Raw genomic sequence first — 17,673 nt, 5'->3', positions numbered from 1 at the left:
GGAATCAGAAATTACAAGAACTGTTAGTATGTTCACACGGCCTATTTTCAGCCATTTTTCGGGCCATAAACGTCCCAAAAAACGGCGGAAAAATCTGAAGCAGAACGCCTACAAACATCTGCCCATTGATTTCAATGGGAAATATACGGTGTTCTGTTTGGACAACGCATTTTTTATGCCTCATTTTCAAAAAACAGCACGTAAAAAGTGCATGTCATTTCTTGAGCCCTTTTTGGAGCCGTTTTTCATTGACTCAATAGAAAAACAGCTCCAAAAACAGCGGTAAAAAACGCTGCGAAACACACTAGTTTGATTAAAAAACGGCCGAAAATCAGGGGCTGTTTTCCCTTGAAAACAGCTCCTTATTTTCAGCCGTATTTTGTTCAGCGTGTGAACATAGCCTTAGACGAATTACGCTTTTCTATGTATGGCAATGTATTGTAAAACCATAGCATATGTGTAATGTTGGGGTAGGTAGACAGACAGGTGAGCCCTAATCTACCCGCCACCCATTCCCTGCCTACTTGCACGGCCCGTCCTAGGCAACGGCGTACAACTGGGCGACGGTCCCTACGCTCAATATGTGCACGACAGACAAACAGACAAGGGTACACAGAAGCTAAGGGCAATGGGGCAGTTGCCCACGGCAACACCGTTAGCAACAAGAGTAGTGAACGAGCCGAGTCAAACCAGGAGTGTACGTGGTGCCAAACGCAGAGCAGGAGAGTAGTCAGTAAAGCCAGGGTCAATATGAGGCAGAGCTCAATGGTAATAGCAGGAACAGCAGAGCCAGGAAACAAGAGAATCACAGGCAAAGGACAAGCAGCAAATGAATGTATAAGTAGACCAAGGGCAGGAGATAGGACCGTCTGGCCAGGCTGTGATAGGTTCGCCCACACCTCAGCCTACCAAGCTAGGCACAGATGCAGGCTGATTAACCACGGGCGTCGACACAGAAGCTGTGTCTAGCAAATCCTTTACAATATGTTCACACATATCCAGGAGATCAGTATACGGTCAGAATGCTGAAATTTAGAACTTCATTCTAAAAGGGGAAACCAGCAGAAACTATAATGACAACAAGTCCAAAATAGGTTTAACGTTATTTTATGGTAAATGTTGGCATTTTGATTAACCATTTAGTGAAATATTACAGTTTAGTGAGTCTTTTCGTTGCAAGGTCGCATGAAAGTTTTTTGCACATCTCAATATTCTGAAAAAAGTGATTCATATCAGTTTAATGTTCCACATACATCGTATGTGCTGAGTGCAGCAATAATCATAGCTTCTGATAAACGAAGCGGTGCAAAAAAGTTAGGGAGATTTCCAAGCTACACTCTTTAGAGACAAAAATGGAGAGCAATGCTGCGGGGTCAAACCGTAGAGGAGTGCGGCTTGACTGGGGTAGAAATAAGTAGGTTCAATAAGCAGCTTAGGTTAGATATATTTAATTGGGCTGCAGTATTATTTGTGCCCAGCAAGTGGGGATTGTGCACTGCCTGGGTGGGGTTATAAAAGGAGGAGCTAGGGGGGAAGGTGCCTCAGTTAGCGCCAGAAGAGAGAAGTTCCCGCCCACCCGCCCTGCAGTTGTAAGGAGTTTTAGTTTTGTCATAGCGGCTTTTTTGTTAGGACAGGGGAGAAGGGGTCCTTGGAGGCAGAAAATGTATGATCAGGTGCACGAAAATGGGCCGTGCATCTGAATTTCTGGTGAAATACAAGGAATGGAGTTCCTGGGAGGGGGAAGGAGTCCCCAGGAATAGCTGGATAAGTTGTATTCGGTGCCCTTAGGCTAGGTTTGGACAGCTATGGGTAAGGAGTTTTACCTCACTTGGAAAGTGGGGGTCAAAATGGAGACTGCCTCTAAGGATCGTTCTTCCCCATAAAGTTGAGAAGATAGAATAGGGTAAAATGTTCTATGATGGTTTGAATATTTGCATAATAATGTATGCATTTTATATATATATTGTATTATTATGTCAATTTTATATGTTATTTATGAGAATATTTGTTTTAATAAATATGGCTGCTATGGCCTTTTACCATAATGGTAGTCGAGTTTTATTTACAAATGGGAATGGTGGGGCCATGGTAGAGCCGAATGTCAATCTTCTGTCCTTAAAGTCATGAATTGGTACAGTACATGTCCACTTTTATCTAAATCCTAAACTATGTTGTTTTCATTTTGCACATAGGTCATATAATTATTACCAACTCCATAAGAACTGTTTTTAACTACAGGTGATTGGCTCCAAATCAGCTTGAAATTGTATTTTCCTTAGCTGGACAATTACCATTAATGGGGCCTATTAGGGCTTGTCCACACGTAAAGGATTTGCTGCATATTTTCCGTTGAATTGCTGCGTTTTTTAGTAGAGATATCACCATCTCCCAGCATTGAAAAAAACTTAGCAAAGTCGGCACCATTTTCTGCACTAAAATCCGATGGAATTTTTGGTAGTTTCTGCAGAATTACTGCAGAAATTTTCTGCAGCAATTCGGTTGCGTGTGGACAAGCCCTAACTGTGTCAGGATCTGGGTCCGTTAGAGGATCCACTAGAACACTGATGGGTTAGGGGCTGTTCACATTTGCCTTGGAGGCTCCGTTAAGGGCTTCCGTCACACATTTGCAGACAAAATAGCGCAGCATGCATGCTGTGCTATTATGTCTAGCAAAATGACTGAAACCAAGACGGAGACCTGACGAAACCCATTAGAGCCAATGGGTTCGGTCGGGCGCCGTTAGTCTTCGTTTTGCAATGGATCCCGAGCTTCTGGTATTCTCACTGTTCTGCTCCTATGATAGAGCAGAACAGCAGAACCCGAAAGCAGATGTGAACGAGCCCTTAATTTTGAGGAGAGGTCTTGGAGACCTGACTGTGAGGTTTTAATAAGAGGCATTGAAAAGTGAGCAAAAGTTGAAGGGCAGAACGCAGGTCACGGGCAGGATGTAGGCAAGAGATGTAGGTGGGTGAGTTATTGTGAGTAGCTTTGTGGGTGAGAATCAAAACTTTAAACTATATTCTGAGTTAAATAAACACCCATTACAGTAATTGACCAAGCAAATTTATTTATCCAAGTTTTGGATTGAAGCTCAACCTTGCTGCTGCATTTAGGATCGACTGTAGAGAATCCAGTTTAGTTAAAGGTATTATCGGGTTTCAGCAAATTAATGTTATTTTTTCTTTTTCTTTTTTCAAACAGCTTTTTATTGATTTTCCAAATAAAAAGAAACAAATGTACAACAAAACGTTTGACAGTACAATGAAACAGTCAGAAATGGCAATATAATATTTTGCAAACCATACAGAATAATATGATATGAATCCATGACCAAATTTGCCTATTCAATTTAACAAAACCCCCCTCCACCCGCCCCATGACATCCAGATAATGCAATATCAAGGTTATAGAAAAAACACGAACGTATTTTTTTCCTCCCGTAAATACTGGCGTAAATACGGGTCCTTGGTTACACGTATTCGACCCATATTGCACCAGTATTTACGGATCCGTGCCTGTAAATACGGGTCCGGTCTCACCCGTATTCCACCCGTATTTACGGGCACGTTTTACGCTGCTAAATTGCACTGCACTTATCGGCAGCCCTTTTCTCTATCCGTGCAGGATAGAGAGAAGGGACAGCCCTTTCCGCAGTAAAAGAAATTCAGCCGTTGTCTTGGTGACGCATCCGTCTTTCGAAATCAAGCCCGACCTGGATGATGCGGCAGGCCATGAGACCGCTGCAGCCTGTGATTGGCTGCAGTTGTCACATGGGCTGAAACGTCATCCCAGGAGGCCGGACTGGAGGAAGAAGCAGGGAGTTCTGGGTAAGTATGAACGTCTTTTTTTTTTTTTTAACATGTTGATCTATATTGTGATCAGTAGTTTCTGTCCAGGGTGCTGAAAGAGTTACTGCCGATCGTTTAACTCTTTCAGCACCCCGGACAGTGACTATTTACTGACGTCGCCTAGCAACGCTCCCGTAATTACGGGTGCACACACGTAGTCACCCGTAATTACGGGAGCCCCATAGACTTCTATGGGCCTGCCCGTGCCGTAATTACGGCCTGAAATAGGACATGTTCTATATTTTTCAACGGCACGGGCACCTTCCCGTAAGCATACGGGGAGGTACCCGTGGTCAATAGAACTCCATGGGCCCGTAAAAACGTGTCCCGTAATTACGACCCGTAATTACGGGCGTTTTTACGTTTGTGTACATGGGGCCTTACAGTGTGTGTATTAGAGCTATGTCTTCTAACGATCACAGCATGAGTCCAGTGGGCGGTCCTACTCAGTAATTATTATTTATCTTTTTATGCACACTCATACAAGGAATGATGTTATTCATGAATGAGACAGTTCACTGGACTCACAACCCCGAGAATCTCCATATCTTTACTAATCACACAACTAAACCACTAATTTATGACCTTATCCTCTTTTGCCTTGACTATACGAATCAGTCTTGTGTATAATTGGGTATTGGTACAGTATAGACATCTTGAAAACCAAACTTGTTGATAGTACTCTCAACTGGGAAAGTGTGAAAAGAATATAGTAGGGTGTCCAGCTCTAAACCGTGAGGAAGCTCTAAACCGTGAAAGGAATTGGAAACTTCAAAATAAACTGTGAAACTATATTCTCTATGAGGGTGTATGGATGTCCTAGACTGGTTCCCCTACTGGGGACCTCCCTCTGGTAGACAGAGTGAAGAGCCATTGGAAATAGCAGCTCTCAGTCTGGATGACGTGATGGGTCAATACGTTGAATGGTCCTCTATTTATTTTAATATGTGCCATGTAATACTGTATTCATTGGGGCAGATTTACTTTTAGTGTTGCACCAAAATTCTGGCCTAAGTTGCACCTTCTTACCTGCCCAAATAATTTTAGACAAATTTACCAATGAAATGCACCAAAACAAACAAATGTTTGCGACTCGTCTGACAAGGGGCATGGCTTAGCTGGAAAGGGTAGTGGCTTAAGATGAGACAGATTGGACTAAAAAAAGCCAACCAAGTAGTGGTATAAAGGTGTGCCAAATATATCAACTGGCATGAGCCACTGTGATCAATTTGGTGCATCTAGTCTTATTCTAAGCTGTCTGAACTTAAGACACTTTTAGTAAATCTCCCCATTGTGTGGCAACTTCTCTCGCCATTGACAGTTGATCACTGGGGTGTCAGTAGTTGGATCCACTGTGATCGGCTGATTGCTTGGGTGAGTTGCTTTTAAAAAGGGTGTTTCCAGTTGTGACAGAAATGTAGGATTTGATAAGAGATTTGTAGCAAATGAAGTTAGCAGGAGAGTGAGACTTTTCTGTTAATGTTGAAGTTGATTTGGTGTGCCAAGGCTGCCTATTACAATGGCTGGATAGGCAATACATCCATAGTTAAGGTCACATGTGAGTGACTGGTTATCCGCTCTGCTGCATTCAAAATGGTATATAAAAAAGAATACATGTTATTAAACACCTGTGATGTATTGTATGCCAATTGCATGTAGATTACGGTACATCCTGTCGGAAAATATTGGAGGAAAAGCTAGTGCAGATAGGATGATATTAGTGAGAAGTTAGTGATCTTAAAGGGGAAAACAATAGTTGGCCAGATTAGAAATCAAAATACTGTAAACAAACTTTGTGTTCTTGAACTAGGGGAGCCTCAACAAACCAGATATGTGTCCTTTCTGCCACATTATAGTGGCTTGAGAGACCTAGAAGTTCTCCTAGTTGTCAATAAAAAAAACAATGCAATAGGAACAGTGTCATGATATTATAAAATGCATCTGTTTTTGCAACATCAGTAATTTTTTTTGTTTTTTTATTAAAGATTTTAGAGAGTATCATAGCAATCATAGAAGTAAGTCAGATGGAACGGTAATAACAAGCCAAGATGGAAAAAAGGGGTATGGCAGTAACATTTCTCAGTGGTGAGGATAAATTTCTCGGCGGTCCAAACCGTAGAATGTTACATCTTTGGTGGAACGTCTAAATAAGGCCTTATGCGCACAGCAGAACATCGTACACGAAGACTGTAGAGGGGCCCGCAAACTCCTTGAGGCTCCGTAATCCTGTACCATAGGCCGCTGTATGGGCCCCATATTACGACTGTGTACAATTGTATAGAGCTGTAATAGTATAGGTAGAATGAACCTGGTTACTCAATTTTTCCAGACAAAATAAATGTTTCTCCCATTCTATATTTATTTATTTTTTCTAGTTCAATTTTTAACCATGTAATGAAACACAATTCAGACTTTTGAACAGATAGGTCAACCAAGTCTAGTGACCAATACATTTTACATTTAGGACATCTGGACAGCATTAACAACATACACTGTTAGCTTTAGTTTATTTGACTTTCATGTTACAGGGGCTGTTTTGGGACAGTTTTTCTGTTTTCTATTGATTCTCAGTGCCGGCAGAGTATAGCATTGCTGATAAAAGAAAAGCAGAGGTCTTATAAAGTAATGTGTGTTTGAACATGACTCCAAGAGATAATGTTTAATCAGTGTTGCAACCTAGTCACACAGACATCTAAAAATCAAGGTATATCTTCAGTGCAAAAGAGGGCGGGGCCATGAGGAGGCGGAGCTTGGCTTCAATTTATTAAATGCCCGCATAAGAGCTAATATCAGCAAATGTGACCCTGGTTGCAGCCTCTTTCCTACAAGCCGCTTTGCAGTCTAAACATCTCCCTCTACTTGCTCTGGGAGGGCTGAACTGCTCTACAAGGCCCTAAAAATGACTCGGATTTTGTCTGTTTTTAAGGCGGCCAGGGCAGGGGTTCTCAATGCTACTGCCCAGCGTCACTGCGGCTTTACAAAACTTGGTCTCCGGTTCATGAGTGTTAAGGTACCAATATTTTACTTTATGTTGACTGATTGTTAATTTCCTTTTTAGCTTTATTAGGTGTTATATTTCTTAACCATATTAAAGGTATGTTCATGTAGACCTAAACGTAGTAACTGAAATACTGTCGATTATTTGCCAGACAGACAATTTAGGACACAGTGCTCAATGTGGAAAATAGTTCCCAGTGCTAGTTTTATTCAATCTTCTGTTATTTCTTATGTTCATCATTTTTCATTTTTTTTCACTAATGATATTGAACAGAGGACTATAAGGCCTCATGCACACGACCGTATTGATTTTGCGGTCCGCAAAACTATGGTTCTGTTGTGGTCTATCGGACCGCAAAAAAATGTTTGTTATGCATCCGCGTGTCATCTGGACTCACGGATCCACAACAATTCACCAGTATTTGTGAATCCGCAAATCTGGACCGTAAAATGACTTGGCCTGAATTTTTGCGGTCTGAATTTCGGCTCCTGCACCGTCTATGTAAATCATGGTCGAGTGCACGTGGCCATAAAGAAGAATAGGTCTGAAATTTATCTGCAAAAATGCGGATAAATTGCGGCCGCAAAATACGGTTGTGTACATGAGTCTTTGGAGAATTTAATTCCTTGGTCTTGGGAACTACATAGTATAGTTTAGAAAAAAAAAATGAAGAGACATCCACCTAGTCTAATCTATCATCACTAGAATGGTCTATGTACCATTTTTATAGGGACCACAATGAAAGGAAATTTTTCAATGGGAAGGCTATTTTATCTCTTGTGCTTGACAGCTTACAAATGAAGGAACGTGCTAGGGGCACTCGTGTACATACAAGTATAAAAAAAAACCAACATTCTACTATTTAAAGATGGGCAAACCATTCTAATTTGGGCAGCCTGGTATAATTGGTATAACTAAGTCTCCATGTGATTGTTCTCTAAATCTTACTGTTATTAAATATACATTACTGTTATTAAATACTGCTATTACATTATACATGATTAACTATAGACCCGTGCAACTATTACACCTTGTTTTATATCTGGAAAATCTAATTTTTCAAATACATGCCCATAATGAAATTATGCTATTATTATCTATTTTTCACAAGGCCCATACATTAGAGAACTGTTCGATTTTTAAATTGGGTATTTTTGCTATGTTCATTTTAAATCTATCTATCTATCTATCTATCTATCTATCTATCTATCTATCTATCTATCTATCTATCTATCTATCTATCTATCTATCTATCTATCATCTATCTATCTATCTATCTATCTATCTATCTATCTATCTATCTATCTATCTATCTATCTATCTATCTATCTATCTATCTATCTATCTATCTATCATCTATCTATCTATATCTCATAAAGTAAAGTCCGATATGTGAAAGATATAGGCTGAATATCCAAAACCATTCATCACCATGGCCCTACTGTTGAGGTCAAATTGAGATCTGATCAAATTTGCTTAGCACAGCAGTCCTGCAGAAGAAAAGGTCAATTCAGAGGATGGCATATTGATTCACGTAGGGAGAAAGTGGACTATACAGGTCAAAAGTTTCCACTGTGCTGACTGTAGATAATGAAATGTATACTTTCTGCTATGTTTACCTATTTGTATTTGGATTTTTTTTATTTGAAAAAATAATCTCTCAATATTCATATAAATGATAGCATGTAAAATTACTACTGTTCCGCACTCATACAAGAGCCCAGCTCAATAGATTATCAAGTCCGCAACCGTATTGGTGTACAGATGGACTATCTACCTCAAATTCACTGCACTGGACATTTCCTTTATTACTCTCTCAGATTTTCTCTTCTGCCACTATTATCACGGAACTTATCTTGGACGAAGTTTTGTAATTATTATTTACTGAACACCGATAAATCTTCATGTAACCATTATTGAGACTCTGCAGAAAACTGACCAAGCAAATCTAAATAAATATCTATTATACATATTCAATATTTCAAGTTTTTATAATTAAGGTTTTAGTTACAGAATTTACTTTCATAGGCCTCATGCCCACTTCAGTTTTTTTCGTCAGGGTGCTATCCATTTTTTTTAACAGATCGCACCCTGACAAATTAATTTCAATGGGGCCATGCACACTTCCATTGTTTTAACTGAACTGTGCGGCCGTTCTGTCAAAAATAGGACTGGTCCTTCTCCTGCCCGTTTTTGATGGAACAGTCTCTGCCTTTTCATTGATTTGGTCCTTGAAACAACGGACTGCACACGGAAGCCATCCATGTGCGGTCCTTGTTTCACGGATCCAGGCAGACAAGAAATGGACAGAGGCAGCACTTCCAAAAAGGCAACAGCAATTTATTCACCCGTGCAACGTTTTAGTCCATCAGGACTTTTTTCAAGCATTGAAACTTGTTTCACGGATCCGTCATTAGCGGCCGTACAGTGGCCGACGGATGTGTGCATGAGGCCTTAGTCATGTTGTATGAGTTTGGTATTTCCATTGTTGATAGAAAGGGCTTATGTAAATGGCTGTATTATGGAACTGTGTTGTATGGATCTTGGAAACAGCACCCATATTCTATAGCCTGCTATAGGTCTCTACTGTACCACTGCATGGCTCCGATTTTATGTGGAGGCATACAGAGTTCATTTTTTCAGAATTCACACAGAATTTATAAGAAATAAAATCATGGCATGCTCCCTCACATGTACAGTATAACTGAAGCATATGGTGCTGTAGGGACAATGTGCTCGGTGCACATGGGGGGGGGGGGGGGGGGTTCCTAGTACATGGAAACTTCTCTTTGAGCTGTTTATGAAGAGCTAATAATAAATAATAATAATAATGAAAGAAAATCGTTATTCCGCCACTAGAAGGAGCTCACTGCATATTGTTTTATTAGTGAGATCAATGGGAGCTGTATAATTTTCTGTGTAGTGAGCACCCCTAGTGGTGGCTTCAGGCAGAATTTCATGTAATACTATGTCAGTGTGAAGGGAAAATTAGAATTTCATCCTCTTAAAGAATTTCAGATGAAATAGAATTAAACTCTAGGTACACTAAACTACCTCCATTAATCCCTTCCCCATTTTGCTGTCTCCGTGATTAGCAACAACTGGCCTTGGAAACCCCTCTTTAACCCCTTTATTATGAATGACACATATATCCATCACAGGTGAGTGCTGGTTACCACTCTGTGACAGATATATCTATTACTGGGATCTTGTGGGTACTTCCCAGTGTACCCATAAAATTGCAGCAGAAGTGCAGCTGTATTAAACGACAACTTCAATCGCGGCAGTTAACCCCTTAGATGCCGCAACATTTTAGGTGTCTGAGAGTGAGAGAGGGCCCTTTCTCTAAGGCTATTCGCGCACGAAGACTCGATCACGAGTTCAATAGGCTGTTATGGCAGCTGGGGCATAACAAAGGCCCCCAGGTCTAGTATTGCCCTTGACGTGTGCCGCCCTACAGCCTTGATGTGTGCATGAGCCATGAGGATCATTTACATAGCTAAATGTACCTGAATATCATTCAGGTGTGGTGTAACATATGTGCCACCTCTGCAGCTGCATAGCGGCCCAGCGAGTAAGGGGCCCATTGCCACCTTAAAAGCAGTAGCCAGCAGCTTCCCATTTTCAATAAGATTGCATGTAAGGGAATTTGCTAATAAATTTCATAGCTCCTAATTAGTGACTTATTGTGAGAGAGACATACAATTGGGGTGCTCTATGATGAGCTGTTGAAGACCAAGGGTTCTATATATTGCTTGGGCACTGAGGTCCCCTGCTATCTATGTTTGCCCCTGATATCATACACCAAATTATACTGAAAAAAAATGGCATGTAGGATCTTAGTTATGAAGAGAGATTAAAAGAATTAAAACGATTTAGCCTTGAAAAGAGACGACTAAGGGGGGACATGATTAATTTATATAAATATATTACTGGCACATACAAAAAATATGGTGAAATTCTGTTCCATGTAAAACCCCCTAAAAAAACAAGGGGGCACTCCCTCCGTCTGGAGAAAATAAGATTCAACCTGCAGAGGCGACAAGCCTTCTTTACTGTGAGAACTGTGAATTTATGGAATAGTCACCGCAGGAGCCGTCACAGCAGGGACAGTAGATGAATTTACAAAAGGCTTAGATAATGTCTTAGAACAAAATAATATCAGCGCTTATGTCAATGTATTGAAAACTTGCTTCAAGTCTGATTGCCACTTGGATTTAGGAGGGAAATTTTTCTTTTTCAGGGAAGATTAGTTGGTGAATTTCGAATAATTTTTATATTTAGTTATGTATATATTTATTTTTAACATTCCCCTGGATCAACAGTTCTATAGTTCACCCATAACTCTTCCCTTGGTTGAACTTGATGGACATATGTCAATTTTCAACCGTACTGTGTAACTATGTATATATAAATTCACTGCAAATGCATTAACAATGACCATGTAATGTCTGTGTAATTCAGGAACTTAACATTTTTTATTCAGGCACAGACTGCTAATTTAGTGCTAGAAGATGGGACTAAAATCAGAGGCTACTCCTTTGGGCACCCAGCATCAGTAGCCGGAGAAGTCATCTTTAATACTGGACTGGGCGGGTGAGTTGGATTTCTTGGTCACAATGCGTCATAACTGAAGGTCCTCACTATATTATGAAAAGTAGGTCTATCAGGAGTACTGAGGCTTTTGGGGTACCCTACATTGACCCAATAATAGTTTTAAGCCCCTTTTGTCTATATTGCCAGTCATGGCATACTCCGTGGTCTATTTGTCTCATGTACAAAATATGCTGCAGACATCTAAAAATTAAATATATAATTTTTAGTACATAGAATTCTTTTATCACATGAAGAATTATATTTATCACAGATTTTTTTTAGAATGTTTTAAAGGGGTATCCATTTTTTTTTTTTTTTTTTATTATAGATAAAGATATAAATGCTTATGTGTAAAAATAACAAACTGGCACTCACCTGAACCACCACCGATCCCGTGCCGATGGCTCCATGGTCCTCTTCCAGTCTGTTTACTTGACCTAAGCTATAACGTTCGTATTCATCATGCGACGAATTGGCTGCTTTATTACTGTCGAATAAGGGTATGTGCACACACACTAATTACGTCCGTAATTGACGGACGTATTTCGGCCGCAAGTACCGGACCGAACACAGTGCAGGGAGCCGGGCTCCTAGCATCATACTTATGTACGATGCTAGGAGTCCCTGCCTCGCTGCAGGACAACTGTCCCGTACTGTAATCATGTTTTCAGTACGGGACAGTAGTTCCACGGAGAGGCAGGGACTCCTAGCATCGTACATAAGTATGATGCTAGGAGCCCAGCTCCTTGCACTGTGTTCGGTCCGGTACTTGCGGCCGAAATACGTCCGTCAATTACGGACGTAATTAGTGTGTGTGCACATACCCTAAGACACATCATAGCTGCGACCAAGTAAACAAATAGCGACTGGGCATCATGGGACCATCAGTTCAGTAGCGGTGAGTATGTGACAGATTTGACTAGTCTGACAATGACTAATTATGCCAATAATCACAAAATGATGAGGTCCATCAGATACAAAAATTATCTGACCTACGAGAAATGTTTAATTGTGATTAGATCGGAAATCTCGGGTATAGGGGAGAGCAGGACTTTATGTTGCCACAATAGGAACTTTTGTTATATATAAAAAAAAATGGGAAGTTTATATTTGCTAAACTCTGAAATTATTAGATTTTTACCAGAAAAAGAAATCCCAAAAATGTCAATCTATAGTAATTAGGAAGCAACCAATAAATCAATATATCTGTAACTAATAACATAAATGTATCATCTTATTACAGTGATAATTCCTGCTCCCATTCATTTCACAAATGTAGTGTTTTTTATTTTTTTAAACTATTAAACTTTTTACACTTTTACTCCAATATGTTGCCGTTTGGGTAACAGCAACATGATATTAAACAGTAAAAACGGTTGTATGAGATTAAAGAAAACCGTCTGTTTCCAGTAAACAGTGCCACTCTTGTCCAGGGGCTGTGTTTGGTATTGCAGCTCAGCCCCATTCACTTATAATAAAAATCCTCAAGAACAATGAATCACAAATACAATAAAAGCAATTACATGCACATATGTTGCAGAACTGAATTTTTCAAGTTAAGATAACTTGTAGATAATTCATAATTGAGTATATCATTTGTGCCAAATGACATACTCAGTTCTGCTACAGCTTTACTACATCTTTAACAGCAATGACGTTGTTTGATTTAAAGGTACTCACTATACTATGTTGTCTTGTACCTTCAGATATGTAGAAGCTGTGACAGACCCAAGCTACCGTGGACAAATTCTTACCCTCACTAACCCAATCATAGGAAATGGCGGAGCACCGGACACCAAAGCACTGGATTCCTATGGCCTTATGAAATATATCGAGTCAGAGAACATTCAGGTGAGTGCACTTATCCTCTTTGCTTTACCTTTCTCCCATATTCACTTCACCCCTGTGAACCTGTTCTCTTTTTCTTGGTATTGGCACTGTGCCTAGAATAACACTATTACATGTCAGTGAGGGTATCAGCCTGCCGCTTGTCTGATAATCACTCATCATCTGCATGCCTCCTGCTCACATGGACACTTAGTGTAACATTTAAGGATAATTGGGCAGATTTACTGATTCTGATTTACTGATTTACTGATTTAGACAGCGTAATGTTACAGGAGGCAGTCAAAAAAAGTGCCAAATTTATCAAAGTGGTGCATGATGTATGATAAATTTGGCGCATCTAGCTAGACACTTTTTTTTCCTTATACCACCTCTTGGTTGCTGTTATTTACGCCAGTTTTTTGTGCTAAAATTTTGATACAGTTTTGGCACATAATGTCACATTTTAAGTCACACCCATTTTTTTTAGCACGCAACCCCATTCCCTTGACCATGTAAAAAAAAAAGTGTCCAAAACAGTTAATAAATGTGGCGCACCGCATGCACACCAGAATTCTGGCTCAATTTGTGTAGTAAATGTGCCCCAAATCATCTAGTCCTATTATTAAGATCATGGAAGTCTTCTAGACAATAAACAATCATATCTTTGTCTTGTAGGTGTCTGGTCTACTGGTCTTGGACTACAGTCATGAATATAATCACTGGGGGGCAGTCAAGTCCCTCTCGGAGTGGCTTCATGAAGAGAAGGTTTGTATCTAACGCTTACTGGTTATATTTGGTTCACCAATAGGAAACGACAAAATGTGCTGTGAAAAGGAGATGAATGAGCCGCTGGGGTTGTGTTGACCATACACCGAAGATTAACCAAGTAGCCAATACATTATCGACAGTGCAAGTAAAAAAACAGGAGAAATTTGTGTAAAAGAAAATAATTTCAACAAATGGTCATTTCCCATAGATATGGTGACCTGACATAATAATCTTTCTCATAAAGACATTTTGTGCTACACAGGATCCCGTCACCAGAGACCGCGCACAGTTAGGGTATGTTCACACGGCCAAATTTCAGACGTATACGAGGCGTATTATGCCTCGTTTTACATCTGAAAATAGGGCGGCAATACGTACTGTGCAGACGACCTGTTATTTACGCATCGTCGTTTGACAGCTGTCAAACGACGACGCGTAAAAATACAGCCTCGTCAAAAGAAGTGCAGGACACTTCTTTTGACGTTTTTGGAGCTGTTTTCTCATAGACTCCAATGAAAACAGCTCCAAAAACGGACGTAAAAAACGCCGCGAAAACGGCGCGAAAAAATGCGAGTTGGTAAAAAAACGTCTGAAAAGCAGGGTCTGTTTTCCCTTGAAAACAGCTCTGGATTTTCAGACGTTTTTGTTGACTACGTGTGAACATACCCTTATTGAGACCGTTATGACATTGCTGACCGTAATCCCGATACTGAATCCATTGGAGCTTCAGAACTTATGGCCAATTATTTTCTGACTAGCTCAACCAAAGCCCAATATCTGTTTTATATGGTTATTATATATAACTATTTCTGCATCAGCAATTAAATGTGGAGTTGGTTCAGTATAAGCAATAAGAAGTGTATGGGGGTCATACTGTTTGTTCGTATGGGGTCATACTGTTTGTTCGTATGGGGTCATACTGTTTGTTCGTATGGGGTCATACTGTTTATTCGTATGGGGTCATACTGTTTGTTCGTATGCCTCTGATTTCCTGCGATTCCTTGTGAATCTGACAGAGAAAAAAAATCATGGCGTTCTCCATTAGTCCACGTGATATGGGGCTATTCTCTCCTAGAATTAATATCTCCAAAATACAGCTCTATATGATGGCACACAGAGTCCTATGGCTCCGTAGTACAGAGATGTACCGTACTGTGTGCGCCACCGTACAAACGCTCTGCCGCATGCATGACGCCTAAGATGGACTGAGTTTGAAGAGTCAGTTCTAAAAATAAGCAAATCAATCTGATAAGATGACACAGTGATCATAAATCATGCAGGCTGTGTTCACATCTCGTTTTCTCCATCAATCGGAGGTATACATCAGGAGAATTCCCCAACGTTTATCTCTGGCAGAAGGTTGCAACGAATTCCACTGTATATTCAAATAATGAAATGTGAACAGACTTACTGCTTTGTTTTAAAGAAAAAAACTGGGATTGGAACCAAAAACAGGCGAGTAAGTCGACTATGTTCACACGGCAAACCAAAAATGGCCGCAAAATACGGAGCTGTTTTCAAGCGAAAACAGCCCCTGAATTTCAGCCATTTTTTAAGCGATTAGTGTTTTTCGCTACGTTTTTTAGGGCTGTTTTTGTAGCTCTTTTTCTATTGAATCAATGAAAAACGGCTCCAAAAACGGCTCAAGAAGTGACATGCACTTCTTTTTACTAGGCTTTTTTTACGCGGTCGTTTTTAAAAACGGCCACGTAAAAAGCGCCCAGTGGAATGGAACGCAGTTTTTCCCATTGAAATCAATGGGCAGATGTTTGGAGGCGTTCAGCCCCCGCAGTTTTAGCCATTTTTCAGGGCGTTTACGGCCCGAAAAAGGGCTGAAAATAGCCTGTGTGAACATACCCTAATGCTGGATTCACATGAGCATGTTCGGTCCGTAAAGGACGGAACATATTTCGGCCGCAAGTCCCGGACCGAACACACTGCAGGGAGCCGGGCTCCTAGCATCATAGTTATGTACGACGCTAGGAGTCCCTGCCTCGCTGCAGGACAACTGTCTCGTACTGTAATCATGTTTTCAGTACGGGACAGTAGTTCCACGGAGAGGCAGGGACTCCTAGCCTCGTACACTTTCAAACAGTTGTAATGCGGCACATTTTAGAATACGTATAACAGCAGCAATACCCGGACTTCTTGCTGAGCAACCTTAACGTAATTTACAACAGTATGGGGTTCTATGGTGATCTGAGTTACGTTCAGCTTAACCCCAGGTGTTGTGACCGAAGTACAGACACTGAAATGCAATCGTATTACGGCATTTTTAAAAGTGGCCTCATTCTTTAAGTTATTTATTTTTTTGTCTTTAGCATCTACTCTTGGTTTTGGGTTAATATGCACAGCTTCAATTTACTCTACTCTGCCTTTTTGCATCTCGTTGTTTGGAATGCACAAATTTTTTTTTTCATTATACACTAGAAAATATTTATTTTGTAAAGTATTCTCGTAAATGTCCCTGATGACCCTGATTTATTTCTTTCGTTCATTAAATGACCTTATTTCCATCTAGAAATCAGAAACATAACCCAACAAGCTTCACAAATCAGTCTGTTGGGATATCTTGGGCAATACTATCCTTTCTCATAGATGTAAATGAGCAACTTTCAAGCTCAAATGAGAACTAAACAAGAAATAGCATTAATCATCCAGAAATGAACGAAATAGCTTTGTATTGAGAGGAGCCATTTGTTTGTGCAATATCGCCATCTACTGGACATCCTTTACAAGTGCTGCATGATTTTTAATAATAACAACCATACTGCACATATCTTATACTAGTATATTGTCCATACATTTATAGAAAATAGATTATTTTTTCATAAAGTCAAAAAAGTTAATGTATATAAGAACTATACATTTTTCTGTTAACTATAATTTTGAAATAAAAAAAATAACTGTCACAGACAACAGCACTGTGTTTTATTCTATGCTATTTCTCCCACACATGTCCCTTTTTACATATTACAGCTCTGCTAAAATTAGGAATCTAAATATTTTATATAGCCATCTGTTCATTTTTTTGTGGTAGTCTTTTGTTGCTGTGTTGCTGTGCCTGTGGGGTGACATGGTTCAGTGCCAAGTTGGCTTAGACTGGCAGCATGGGTGCTGTTGGTTTTCTGGGTTGCTCCCTCTGCAGGTGCTGTGTTGCAGCGGCATTGGTTGCCATGGGATACTACACTTAGTAGCCTAGGGACTCACTTAAAAGCGGTCGCCGTGAAGTTGGAAGTGGCTTATACAGTTTGATCAAAATGTTTACTAAGAACCTCATGTTCGTACATATTATTTTGCTGAGCCGCAATAGATCAAGTTATAGCCAGTGGATGTGCGGTCCAGGTTTTCTTTTCTCCCATGTGGATAAATATTTTTTTTAGATGTTTCGTTTTTCTGTGTGGCAGTGCAATGGTTAAAACATAATAGCCGTTTTTATACAAAGAAGACTTCTTTGTGATTAAAATGTAAATGGCTATGACATGTGAGGGACATTATACAGTGAATATCATACGTGCTATTGTATGGCATGACATCATTTCTCTACTCATCAGGTTCCTGCACTTTGTGGAATTGATACCAGAATGTTGGCAAAAAAGATTCGAGACAAGGTAAGTTAAAGGAGTTGTCTTCTTT

At 40.0% G+C, this 17,673-nt stretch overlaps 1 protein-coding gene across 1 annotated transcript in view; it reads left to right on the top strand.

Moving 5' to 3' along the window:
* The first annotated feature begins 6,648 nt into the window (after nt 1–6,648).
* Nucleotides 6,649–17,673, top strand: part of CPS1 (carbamoyl-phosphate synthase 1) — a 77,881-nt gene continuing 66,856 nt past the window's right edge. The window contains exons 1-5 of the mRNA XM_075829651.1: nt 6,649–6,858; nt 11,333–11,442; nt 13,149–13,293; nt 13,945–14,034; nt 17,592–17,648. Coding sequence (XP_075685766.1) covers nt 6,748–6,858; nt 11,333–11,442; nt 13,149–13,293; nt 13,945–14,034; nt 17,592–17,648 — 513 coding nt within the window. The 5' untranslated portion in view covers nt 6,649–6,747. The remainder of the gene's footprint in view (nt 6,859–11,332; nt 11,443–13,148; nt 13,294–13,944; nt 14,035–17,591; nt 17,649–17,673) is intronic.

This window comes from Rhinoderma darwinii, chromosome 6 (genome assembly GCF_050947455.1).
Source record: "Rhinoderma darwinii isolate aRhiDar2 chromosome 6, aRhiDar2.hap1, whole genome shotgun sequence".
NCBI lineage: Eukaryota > Metazoa > Chordata > Amphibia > Anura > Rhinodermatidae > Rhinoderma > Rhinoderma darwinii.
Note: the sequence above shows the minus strand (reverse complement) of the source record. Positions and strands in the feature narration are given on the sequence as shown.